General features: G+C 41.4%; 1 protein-coding gene across 9 annotated transcripts in view; it reads right to left on the bottom strand.

The window, feature by feature from the left end:
- The window catches only part of PEX5L (peroxisomal biogenesis factor 5 like), a 256,367-nt gene that overhangs the window by 61,709 nt on the left and 180,720 nt on the right, over positions 1-13,938 (bottom strand). For all 9 annotated transcript variants that reach the window (XM_055129583.1, XM_004603081.3, XM_055129582.1 and 6 more), the window contains one exon: positions 12,368-12,463. In XM_055129583.1, the coding sequence (XP_054985558.1) occupies positions 12,368-12,463 (96 nt within the window). The remainder of the gene's footprint in view (positions 1-12,367; positions 12,464-13,938) is intronic.

Here is a 13,938-nt window from a genome sequence, read left to right as displayed (position 1 = left end):
GATAAAGTTACCTAAGACCATTGCACTTCCAACCATATATTTTTATTTTCATTTGATATGCCAAAAACAATAACAAGTCTCACAATGGAGACATTACTGGTGCCCGCTCGAGCAAATCTATGAACAATGGGATGACAGTGCTACAGTGCTACTTTTATCTATATTACTGCCAATGTCTTATCACAAGCCATTTCACTTAGTGCTTATCTATGCGCTCTTCTCTAATAGATTCACTGTATCACTGTCATCCCATTGCTCGTAGATTTACTGGAGTGGGCACCAGTAATGTCTCTATTCCTCCCAGCCCTGAGATTTTAACAGCCTCTCCTTACTCTTCTTTTCCAATGATTGGAGTCTCTTTCAGGGTCAGGGAAATGAGACCTATCATTACTGTTTTTGGCATATCAAATACGCCATGGGTAGCTTGCCAGGCTCTGCCCGTGTGGGCAGAATACTCTCAGTAGCTTGCCAGACTCTCCAAGAGAAGGTGTGTGTGTGTGTATACATATATATCTACATATACATGTGTATGTAGATATATATGTGTGTATATATATATATCTTACTCTATGATGTATTGCCTACTGTCTGAACGCCATCAAATATGGTGTGGTAATTATGGAAAATGGGTAGTAAGTGTCTTATAATGTTTCTGGAAGGTGGCCTGGAGCTAGGCAGCGATTGGGTAGTGAAGGTTGGTTGCCAGGGCTGGGTCCCTTGGGGTGGGGTGGGTTCTCACCCACCCCACTCTGGGGCGCCCCAAGAGAAAACAGCCCCATGTGGAGTCTCTAATAGGTTACTGTTATCTATTAGATAAATATGCAAACAAAGTAAAACTACTAGTTTCCCAAGGACTCAGAGCACACACAATCTATGTCACCTAGCAAAAATTTGACATGGAAAGCATGTTAGCTAAGAAGACACATTAAGAGCTTTAAGAAAGCTGGATCTTAAGCATTGAACATTGATTCCTCTAATCTTGCCAACGAACGTTTTAATATATTTTCAGAAGATTTGCTCTTTTTTGGATATTGGATACTGACTCTAAGTCAGAATGAGTTAACTAGTGTTTAATCCATTAATCTCTTTCATCTACTTCTAAGAAGTGACACTGTCATAGGAAGCAAAAGGAAAAGTGAGAGGACAGCAGAGACATAATCTTCAGGGTAGGAGGCACATAAGCAGTAATTCCTTAGATAATCCTACACTAATAAAAGCAGTATAAGAGTGATCTCTAATTTCATTCAGTCACTTAGTATTTCAGAGTAGCCCATCAGATCTATGGTATAAGCACTGAGAAAACTTCAGGTGAAAACAGAGTTTCTCAATGGAGTTTTAAAGTTATGTCACCAGAACTGGGCTTTGTTATTCTGTTGTTTTGAACAGGACACTGCCTGAGTAAAAGGGCACCATATTTTAAGCACAAGGAAACACTAGCGAGCAGTAAGTTCACCATTTTCTTATAATAGTGATCACTGATTTGCAAGTGTTGTTTTTTATTTTTTTTCATAAAATAATGTTGGAGAGAATGTTAGTTAGAAGTCTGAATAGGAATTATCTTGAAGGCTGTGTCCTTGGGAAAGGCCACAGAAGTGGAAACTTCCGATGAGGCTTACTGTGGAGAGAGGCTAAGGTACTGTGCAGAAGAAAAGATAAGTCCACAAATATCTCCAGGGTGAATGGATGAGTGTTGATCCTAAAGAAGTGAGTCACTGTCACTGTCATCCCACTGCTCATCGATTTGCTCAAGTGGGCACCAGTAACATCTCCTTTCTGAGACTTCTTGTTACTGTTTTTGGGATATCGAATACGCCACAGGTAGCGTGCCAGGCTCTGCCGTGCAGGCAAGATGCTCTCAGTAGCTTGCCGGACTCTCTGAGAGGGGCAGAGGAATTGAACCCAGGTCAGTTGCGTGCAAGGCAAATGCCCTAGCCACTGAACTGACCTCAAAAGATTTTTGTTTATTCTTGCTCTAGGATCGTAAAGGGTAAACTGGAAACTAGTAGAAATGAAAGAGACGAATAGATAGAACAATCATACCCACCCTAGAGTGAAGGAATTCATTTTTTTCCTGTGCTCTAAGGATAACTTCCATTTTTATAGTACTGAACTGAGTTGAAGATGACAATGGGATGAAAGTAGTGGAGGAGAATAGGACCGAGGGCTGGGAGGAGTAGAATAATGCAATCATTATTTATCCGCTTAGCATCTGCTTTACCACTTTAGCATCTCCCCTGGTCCCCCTCCTCATTTTTTAAAAATAAATTAATCACTAAATCCAGTCTGTGCTCACAGGAAAAAGAACTGAGCTTTATATTTGACTATATCCCAACTAAATTTCAAGGGAAAAAAAGCAAAAACCAGAAAAAATTCAGAGTTCTAGAATTTAAAGATTTTAGTAGACTTTAAATAGTAGGCTCAATTAGGAAAAAAAAGGATTTAAATTTATATTCCTTTCTTTTTGCTTTGCCCCTGATCCCTGTATGGCCCTTTGTCAGGCATCTTTCTCTGTCCTTATTCATGCATCTCATTATTTCTTTTCAAGAGTTTCCTCAGAAGAATACTCCCCTAGTAAAAGCTGAGCTATGAAAACATTGATTAAAATGAATATGAGCATTATAATGCTATTGAAGCTCAGGGAGATAGAACTGACTCAAGAAGCACAAAGTTGATCTTCCATTGGTTCATAAAAGTCATTGGTGACATTACTTAAGCATCACTAAAGAAGAGGTGTTTAGATGAATCAGATGCATTCAAGAAATACATGTAAATTTGTTCATTCATTCATGGAGCAAAAATGCATTGGTTCTTGCTGCACACCAAGGTTCTCTAAAAGGCACAGAGTGGAACTGAAAAGATAGCACAGCTTGTAGGGTGCTTGCCTTGTGGTTCACCCTACACCACCCTACACCTACAAAGCACCGAGGCTCATAGTGCTTTGACTATGTGATCCCCTGAGCCTTGCCAGGAGTCATTCCTGAGTACAGAGCCAGGAGTTAGCCATAAGCACCTCTGTGTGTATCTTCCCCTGTACACCCAACCCCCCTCCCCCAGAAAAATAAAGCACTGAGAACACAGGGGAAGGTGAGATGCAATCCTACTGGGCAGAGGTAAGTCGAGGATGGAGATGGATATGGAAGTCCCTACTATGATAGCACTGTAGCACTGTCCTCCCACTGTTCATCGATTTGCTCGAGCGGGCATCAGTAACATCTCCATTGTGAGACTTGTTGTTACTGTTTTTGGCATATCGAATACGCCACGGGTAGCTTGCCAGGCTTTGCTGTTGGGCAGGATACTCTTGGTAGCTTGCTGGGCTCTCCGAAATGGATGGAGGAATCAAACCGGGGGCCGGCCACGTGCAACACAAACGTCCTACCTGCTGTACTATCGCTCTAGCTTTCCTACTGTGATATAAATGCTTATATCCAGATAAGCTAGATAAGCTCAGATAAGCTAGATTTGAGTAGTCTGAGCTTCATCTACCTGTAATTCTTCATGCTCCTTTAGGACAGAAACCAACACATTCAATTCTCAGTTCTCAGCACCCAGCACAATTCCTGGCCTATAAAAGAAGCCTCAGCAAGATGGAGTTTTGAAGATAGAGGTGCTTAGAGATACTAACTAGCAAAACACAGTACCAGAGGCTGCCTGGTTCTTTCCCTTCCTGTTAATGTGATGAAGAAGGTATTTTTGGAGAGTGGATATAGGGGTGCTGACTGCCCATGTGACCTTCTTTCCTCCACAGCTGCAGCTTGGAACTCTCAAGGGATCTTTCTGCAAGGCAGCTTCAGGCCTCGCTGCACTCCTGGGATTTGTTCCCTGCTTCCCCCTTCTGTGCTTTCTTGCATATCCTTCCGAGGAACCGATTGTAGCTGACAGTGCATTTAGGTTGCTGGCTAGAAAGAAAATTCCCAAGGAAGCATGCACAAAGCCTTCTAGTTCAAGTGGACTTCTTTTTTTTTTTTTTAAAAAAAAGCCTAGAATTGGAATATTTAACTCTTTATCGTAAAATTACAATAGTTTGGCTAGAGGTGAACAGGAAGTGACTTTTTAATAATGTGCCCATTTAAATCCTTTCCACTTACTCTTTCTATTTTCCATTTGCATGGAGGCACAAGGGGCTCTGTTAGAGAAGACCTCACCAGAGCGGACAGGCTCACCTGAGCTTAAGCACTGTCAGCCTTCGCTCATAAACAAGTTTCCAGATCATTAGGATATGCAGCAAGCATGTCCACAGTGCTAGATTTCTCTTGCAGACAATATTATATCTTAAGGCATAGTAGCTCAAGCAGCAGTAGTACTGTATGCTGCCAGCTATTATTAAGTCAAAATGAGTCTGTACCATGTTCAATAAAGAACTTTCCCCCTGTCAGTTCCTGGCATCACTGGGAGGTGCCATCTGTATTCTCTGATTGACACTATCACTGCATGTACCTGTAATTCTTCATGCTCCTTTAGCTCCTTCAGCACTGGTGTGTTGCTGGAAAGCCACACACCACACACTGACTAGTTCGCTTATGTCCACTATGGAAATGCAGACAGCATTATTGTGGCAGTCTCTCTGCAACAATACAGAAATCAGTGCTGCTCATTTAAATCATCAGCCGACCATCATTAATTTGGCAATTATTGACTAAGTACTTACTAAGCACTAGCTCTTATAGATACTGGGGTAGAGTGCTAATTAAGAAAACAAGCCTCTTATCTTACAGAGGCAACATTTAAGTGTGGGAAGACAGACAATAAACAGAGAAATAGAAACAAACAAGACCCAGTGAGAAACATAAGGATGAAAAAGGAAATTCAAGGGGTTGATGGTGGGAGTGAGGTTCAGTTTCTCTAAGGCACTCACTCTCAAATGACAAACAACTGACACACAGAATCTGGGAGAAGAGTGTTTCAGCAGAGAGAAGACAGAGTGGGGAGGGGAAGGGGAAGACAGAAGGGGACAGAGGGCAACACAGCTGTGGAGAACAGGGAACTCTAGAGTATCTGGAGTTCTCATGGGGCTCGAGCTGGAGGGAGGTCAGCGGCCACAACATGAGGAAAGATGATGACCCCAAAGATAGAGTTAGAGATAGGAAAAGGATGTGGAAGACAGAGAATACTGGAATCAGATGATACAAAAACATTAGACGGAGACCCTGGGAAAAATAAACTTACTTAGGTGTAATTTTCCTTTCTTCTTATTTAATTGACATAACGTTGCATTATCACTGTATCACTGCTATCCAGTAGTTCATCGATTGAGCGGGTACCAGTAAAGTCTCCATTGTGAGACTTGTTACTGTTTTTGGCATATCGAATATGCCACAGGGAGCTTGCCAGGCTCTGCTGTGTTGGTAGACTACTCTCGGTAGCTAGCCAGGCTCTCCGAAGGGGACAGAGGAATCAAACCTGGGTCAGCCACGTACAAGGAGAACGCCCTACCCGCTGTGCTATCGCTCCACCGCATATCATTATATAAGTTTCACTTGTATACAGCGTGCATCATATTTTTATCAGCATGTTTATCCCACATGAAATTCACTACATTAATTAGACATTGATGGCCCAATTATGCAATTGATCCCTGGTACCTGACTTGCCTACCCTGATTCTCTTTTCTCACGGCAAGTTTTCATTCGGGTCTGGCTAGTGTTAACAGCCTTCTCTGATGAAGCCAGCCTAAATCACTATCCTGGTTTTGAAATGAAGAATGAGACCTACAGTTCTTCGAAGAAGCTTCTCTCCCACCAGAGAGTTTATGACTTACTACTTTCTCCCCAATTAACAGCATAATATGTTCATGATGGAACATTTGGAAAGAATAGATAAGCAAATGGGAGGGAAAAAGATCACCCAAGAAAAATTTCCTTTAACATTTGGGCACTGACTCTCTCTATGCTAAATAGTGAAGTGATTCAGAAGACAGGCTTTGGAGTCTAGGTGAAAATCATAGCCTAGTAACATGCTGTATCAGGGTGGCCCTTTTTTTGGTAGATATTAATTGCTTGTAAAATTATGGATTGTATGTCCTTTAAATATCAGTATTTTGACCTATAAAAATGGGGCGCTGCTAATGCTGTCGTAGAACCGGTGAGAGAATTAATAATTCACATATGTTTCTCACTTAGAGTTTGGCATGTAGCACGTACTTTAACTTGCTGAGTATATCATGGTATTATCATTTTACAAAGTTGGAATAATTATCACTAAACAGTATGGTGTGATGGGGAGATGTTGGCACACACCTGGCAGTGTTCAGGGCTTACTCCTGTCTCTTCTGGACACAGGCTGTTGAGTAAACACAGGCTGAGCTAGCTAACATATAAAAAAATTTCCATTTTGTCAGATCTTGTCCTGCCCCCAAAAGCCTACATTAGGAAGACAGCATGCAGAGAGACCCCTAGCAATAAAGGTGCAAGCACCAGACCATAAATCGCAATGGAATTTGTGATCCGCTGATACTTATCACGGGATAACATGTCCTGTTAAAAGTATGCTTCTGCATAGAAGCTGCTTCCTGGGACCATGCGGGAAGGTGGTTCTCTAGAACTGTGCTTCCTAATACACGGGGTTGTACACTTGAATGTGGAGGTGGTAAAAAATTTAGTAATAGTAAGAGGCTTCTGATCTGCAATGGCTAAAATAATAATTCAAAAGCAAATGCTTGATGAATCTGAGATGTTTCTGGCAGCACTCCTTTGTGTTGCAATTTCTCATGTGAATACGGGCCAGGAGGAGAAAGAGGTTAAGAAGCCTTTGTCTGGGGCAGGAATCCACATCTATCAACCTGTGTGCTTGTTATTAACAAAACTCCTTCTCTACCCTTCATCCCGTCTCTGGAGTGAAAGGCGCCTCGAGCAGCCACTGAACCAGACCTTCGGTGTTACAAAATAAGCTTCACAGTTCCAGGCCTCCAACTGGGTAAATCAGCCTACAATTTTCTGGCTTGCTGGGATTTTGGTACTTCCTACTCATTTTGCTTGAAGTCATAAACTCAGTTTTAGCATACTAAAAATGGAACACCCTCATTGTGCAGCTCAGAAAACTGAAGCAGAGGGAGCAAATTCTCTATCCTCTGGCCGTTGTCAGGTTGGTAATCAAGGCTGGCTTCTTCAACTCTAGTACTCAATTACTAGTAGTTACTTTAGCAATGGGCACCTGTAGGCAGTCGGTAGTATTTGTTGCATGAATGACTGCCAAAAGTCATTTCCAGCCACCAATTCAAGTCAAAGTAGAGTGATAATTTTTCAAAGATTTTTTTTTTTAGGCATGATGGTGATGTATGAGTTGAAGATCAAACCCAACGCTTCATTCATGTGAGGTATGCTCTTAGGGCTGGAGCGATAGTGCAGCGGGTAGGGCGTTTGCCTTGCACACAGCCGACCCGGGTTCAATTCCTCTGTCACTCTGGGAGAGCCCGGCAAGCTACCGAGAGTATCTCGCCTGCACGGCAGAGCCTGGCAAGCTACCCGTGGGGAATTCAATATGCCAAAAACAGTAACAAGAAATCTCAGAATGGAGACATTACTGGTACCCGCTCGAGCAAATTGATGAGCAACGAGATGACAGTGACAGTGACAGATTATTATTATCATTATGAGTAACAGGATGACACGGATACAGTGATACTCTGGAGGTATACTCTTAACCTTAATCACTGTGTGGTGACTCTGGTCCATTAAGTGTGTCATAAAAAAATATTTTTTCTTTCTAGTTGGAAGAGATGATTTGAATATCTCTAACAAAAGCAAGATTAAAAAAGATGAAAGGAGCATCTTGAACTCCTGCCTGCTTAGCCTGTTTGTGCCCCTTAACTACTGGGCTTCCCATCTGATATTTACCACCAGTGGACACTAGAAAGGAATTCCCTCCTAGTAATTTCATGTGTTGGTTTTGTTGTCTTGTGCCATCTCTAAATCACAGCTTAGGAACGCACAGTGATTTTTTCCTGTAGACATTCTGAAATGGCCTTGGCTACTTCCCAACACAACATGCTAACAAGATCCGTGTCCTAACCCCATCCACCGATCCCACACCAAAACTTAGAAATCTGTGGTCACTGTCACTGTCACTGTCATCCCATTGCTCATCCATTTGTTTGAGCGGGCATCAGTAATGTCTCTCATTGAGAGACTTATTATTACTGTTTTTGGCATATCCAATATGCATGGTTAGCTTGCCAGGCTCTGCTGTGTGGGCTCCATACTCTCGGTAGCTTGTCGAGCTCTCCGAGAAGGGCGGAGGAATCGAACACGGGTACCATGTGAAAGGCAAACGCCCAACCGCTGTGCTATCGCTCCAGCCCAGAAATCCGTGGTAGTTTGAAGAAATTATAGAAACTTATTTCAAATAATACTATACATAAAGCCATAGTTATCAAAACTATATGGTACTGGAATAAGGATAGGCTCTCAGAACAATGGAATCAAGAGAGTCCAGAGACAGATTCTCAGGTATAGGGCCAGTTAGTCTTTGTCAAAGGGGAGAAAGTATGAGTAGAGCAACGATAGTCTCTTCAACAAACAGTGTTGGGAAAACTGGCCACTTACATGCAAAAAATAAAGTCAGACTCCTTTCTAAAGCCATGCACACAAGTCAAACCAAAATGAATTAAAGATTTTGATGGTCAAACCTAAATAGAAAAATTATATTAGAAGACAGGTACACCACTTTATGAAATAAAAACTAGAGGTATCTTCAATTGACTCAATGCTACTTGCCAAGTAAACTGAAGTAAAGGAAAGCAAATGAGATTATGTTGAACTAAGATTCTGCACTACCAAAGAAACAATGACAAAAATAAAAAGACATTCCATAGACTGGGAGAAAATATTTCCCAACCGCTCATCGAGTAAAGGAATATCTAAGATACATAAAGCCAGGTAAACCTTTATAAGAATAGAACCCCAACTCATAAAAAAAGAATAGTGGTGGGGGATGAGGGATAAACTAAAATTTCCTCAAAGAAGACGTAAAGTTGGTCAAAGGTAGCACTGTAGCACTGTCGTCCTGTTGTTCATCAATTTACTCAAGCAGGCATCAGTAACGTCTCCATTGTGAGACTTGTTACTGTTCTTGGCATACCGAATATACCACAGGTAGCTTGCCAGGCTCTGCCGTGCGGGCGGGATACTCTTGGTAGCTTGCTGGGCTCTCCGAGAGGGATGGAGGAATTGAACCTGGGTTGGCCACATGCAAGGCAAACACCCTACCCACTGTGCTATTGCTCCAGCCCAGGTCAAAAGGTATATTAAAAAAAAAAAAGCTCTACATCAGGTACCAGCAGGGAAATGCAAATAAGAACAACAATGGGATATCACTTCACACCAATGTGATAGTGTGATAGGAACACATCACAAAGAATGAAAAGGACCAGTGTTGGTGTGGATATGGGGGAAAGGGAACCCTCATTCACTGATGACAGTAATGTCGGTTGTCCACTCACTCTGAAAAACAGAGTGGACACTTAAGAAAACTAGGAACTGAACTTCCATATGATCCAGCAGTTCTATTTTTGGCATGTGCCCCAAGGGCTCAAAAACCCTACTTAGAAAAGACTTTTGCACCACTGGGTTCACTGCAGCACTGTTCACAATAGTCGAAATCTAGAAATAGCCCAAATGTCCAAGAATGGATGACTGGGTAAAGAAACTATGTTACATATGCACAATAAAATACAACTTGGCTATAAGATGAAATCAGGAAATTTTCAGCTATTTGGATGGATCTGGAGTGTACCACACTGAATGAAATTATCCAGAAGGAAGGGGACACACACAAGATAATCCCTTTCATATGTAGGATGAAGAAACATATGTAGAAACATGGAGGGGAAAATAGATGCAAAAATGAAAGAGAAACTAAAATCTAGTTCCCAACAGAAAGTCACCATAAGCGAGAATGGGGAGATAGATGGAGGGATGCAGTGGTGATGTGGAGGGAGGTGGGCACTCTGGTGGAGGGAATAATTCTAGAATTTTTGCATGTGAAACCACACCAATAGACATTTTAAACCACATTATTTGAAATAAAACGTTTAAAAAAGGTGAAGTGATTCTGAGTACACACATACGTGATACTTTTCCCCTTGTCATACTTTGCAATCAAGTGTTTGAAATATGAGGGCACTATTTTTCTCATAAATGGGGCCAGTTAACTGGGAATCCTCCGCCTGTATCCCCCTGCTTCCGGCAACTCAGCAGTCACGCCCATAAGCCACCTTTGGCTCGAGCCAGATAATCTCACCATCGGCCAGGATCCAGAGTCTCATGTCCTTCTCTCCCAAGAAGGGAGCATAACATGACACACACCATAACCATGCCACCGGATCTCATGCCAGGTTGTTTCATCTGGAGCATCCTGGAGCGGGGTGGGTGAGACTCTCCCTGCCCTAAGGGACCCAGTCCCATCAGCCAAAAACCTCCAGAACTCAACTTCACCATGCTCATGGCTGCTTCCACATGTTCAAGCCGAGCCTAACCCATGAGTGAACCTATTCCTGGACTGTGCAGCCGCATTCGCGGCCACACAACAATTTATACCTTATACCACCCTTACTCCAAGAGTACTGCACCACATTTGATGGGTTTAAAGTAAGAGGCAACCAATCTTAGAGGGGAAATATAATATTTTACAGATATACACATGTGTATATACACACATATATGTGTGTGTATATATATTAAATTAAATAAATGGGGCCAGTTAAATTCTAATGTCCTTTACTTACCCAAAATTCTACATTCTATGTAATCCTTGTTTTGGTGCTAATTTATAGTGCTATACTGAGTAAGAGTTCACTGTATCACTTTATCACTGTCATCCCTGTCAGCACTGTCATGGATGCTGCTCATTGATTTGCTCGAGTGGGCACCAATAACGTCTCCATTGTGAGACTTGTTGCTACTGTTTTTTGCATATCAAATGCATGGATAGCTTGCCAGACTCTGCCGGGTCAGCCACGTGCAAGGCAAATGCCTTACCCACTGTGCTAAATTTACACTAGCTCTTCAGTCTTGAAAAATCTACATTAAGGATAAACTATGGGCTCCGTGCAATTGAATAGTTTGAACTCAGCTGGTTTCAATCAAATATATCAGTCAATTATATTCAAGAGCACTATGTAAGCTTTAACTTTTTTTAATTAAAAAGTTTAAAATTTAAAGATGAAATTTAGGTGGAGTATACTTTAATGAGATATAATTCTCTTATTGGGTTTCTAAGTGATGCTATGAAATTATGGCTGGAATTATTTCTCTTAATCTAAGCATTCTTTGAATGTTAAACTGCACATATGACTTAAATGCACTTCAAGCTGGAGTTTCTGAAAGACTGTATAGCTTAATATAATTTCATCCAAATTCCAGAGGAACAACAGCTATAAAAATGATTTTATCCCAAGAATACCTTAATTTCAAGATTTCATGTCAGTAATAGAAACGAAGGTTTTAACAGCTGAGCAAGTGTTCTGCAAAAAGCTCCACCATCAGAGAACAATCTGGGAAAACTTTATGAAGTATCATAGATGGCATCTGTGATTTACTCTTTGTGATTCCAACCAGGAAACAGATTAAAAAACAGCAAAAAAGAACAAAGGGGATAGATTTTTGACTTCCTTCTCCTCTTCCTCTCTTATTTCTCTGTCCTCATCCAGAGGTCCAATAAGGAAAGCAATGCTGAAATCAAAGTATTTAATTGCGTTTATCATCATTTTTGGAACACTGCTAATAGTGAGAAATTGTTGTTTGCGTTAAGATGAGCTATCCATTGGCCACACAACTTGCCATGCCTTCCCCCATCCAGTTATCAAAATGCATAGTGCGTCGGCTGCAGCAAGGCCTATGTTTGAGGCATTGTGTTAGATGCCCAGTAGCCTTGACAGAGGCAGAATAAATGCTTAGCATGGATTCATTGTGGAACACAGACTGGACTTAGAATTCTTTCCATCCTAGGACCCACAACAGTTACAACTAATACACAATTCTGTGTAGTGAGGTGTCTATAAATAAAACCACACCTTTTATTTCAGGTGAGGGTGGGGGGACATGTGTCCTTTGGCTATCATGCTAATCAGAAATGCTTAGCATGGCTTCATTGTGGAACCCAGACTGGACACAACTCTTTACATCCGAGGACTTTCAACAGTTACAGCTGATACACAATTCTGTGTCTGTCGCAGAAATGACACACGCAGCAGTCACTTCTAGTGGGAACAAATGATTTCAGAACAGGTCTCATTCTAGCAATCTTAATCATGGCAATATTAACACAAAACACATTTTATGTTCCTACTGAAGTCTGATGCTTTGGATATTCTCACAGAGACAGAAAGAAAAAGTGAAAAACAAGCAAGCAAGCAAACAAACAAAAAACTTACCTCCACAGCTGCTTTGGCCCTTTCAAACTCCTCTTCTAAGGAGTGGTTTCTGGAGAGCAATGCACTTCCCCAGCGTTGTTCTTTGGTCAGTCGAGCCTGAAATCACCCAAACACAGCATGTCACATATTCTATTAGGATTGCATAATACACACACAAAAAGCAATTTTCCTTTTTCCAAATTCTGTCAAGTTTAAGCAGCTCGTAGAGCAGGTAACCTTTTCCAAGTACTCAGAAAGCATGACGCTGCCCAGACTGGCTTGCCTAGTGTATGAGCCTGGACACATCATTCTTTTAACAACAAACCTCAGTCTACAACAAGCCTCAGCCTACACCATATTAAAACCAATGCCCAACCTCAAGAGCCTCTCCATATGATTCCGCTATGCAGCTAGGATGAAGAATACATTTTTAAAGGCTCAATGCAGAAACTGATATGGAAGGCTTTGGCTTGTTAGGAGGACCTGTCCCAGGAAAAACTATAAATACTACAATTAGATATGGAGGCCACAGCATATCTAATGCTTATTTATGCAGCAGCTCTTTATGCTGAATTCTCTTCCCCGAGCCACCTGGCTCTTGGCACAGATCTGTATTTCATCCCATTTCCTCAGGACCTTGCTCTCTGCTAATCATCACTTAGATAAAATCATGTCGCAGAACCCCAACTATTTCATCACAATTAACATACAACGTACTGTACATCTTTACCAAACTAAATGTGAATCTTGATTAAAGACCCCACCACCAGAGCCTGTTGGATTTGTGAGTATGTTATAAATTTTTTAACAAAAATTTTTTCAAAAATCACCACCATGGAAAATAAGATGTATACCTCTTGACTTTCTTTTCCTTATATTTGCATGTATTTCAATTTATGCTCACAGAGAGAATATCATCATGTGCTTCCCAAATTTTTGTGAAATACAAATGGCAAGATATTCTCTAACACTCATTTCCCCTCGCTCAACAATAAATCTTGGAGAGTCTCAGATTTATGTGGCTGAGGATCTGACAAGTGGCAGGAGATATACTGATCAAGTAGTTGGGGAGTAGTGAGACACCTGTGAGGTGTCTATAAATAAAACCACAACTTTTATTTCAGGTGAGGGTGGGGGACATGTGTCCCTTGGCTATCATGCTAAGAGCTGGTCTTAGGGATACCCAACTGGGCCACTAAGCAGTTAAATTGAATAAGGTCTAGGTCAAGGCTAGGCATTAGAAGCTTGAAAAACTCCTCTAGTGGTTTTGAAAAGGAGTCTTAAGCAAAAGGAGTCTCTGCTAGAACAACACTTTGTCCTATACCCAGCACGAACCACTAAAATAGCCTATCTGCTTTTACTCTTTCTCCACCATCTCTGATCTCGAAATTCCACCCTCTCTCCCACCCTGAACTATTATTATTACACAACAGTGGAGCCAGAGCTCACTACATGCCAGATGCTGCTTTTAGTAGATATTAGACCTATTTTTTACCTCTCCAGGTAGGTTTTTAACCACTTCATGATACTGAGGCACAGTGAATTTAATTAACCAATTCATAACCATATAGCCAGCAAGTGGCGAGTTGGCG

Source organism: Sorex araneus, chromosome 2 (genome assembly GCF_027595985.1).
Source record: "Sorex araneus isolate mSorAra2 chromosome 2, mSorAra2.pri, whole genome shotgun sequence".
Taxonomy (NCBI): Eukaryota; Metazoa; Chordata; class Mammalia; order Eulipotyphla; family Soricidae; genus Sorex; species Sorex araneus.
Note: the sequence above shows the minus strand (reverse complement) of the source record. Positions and strands in the feature narration are given on the sequence as shown.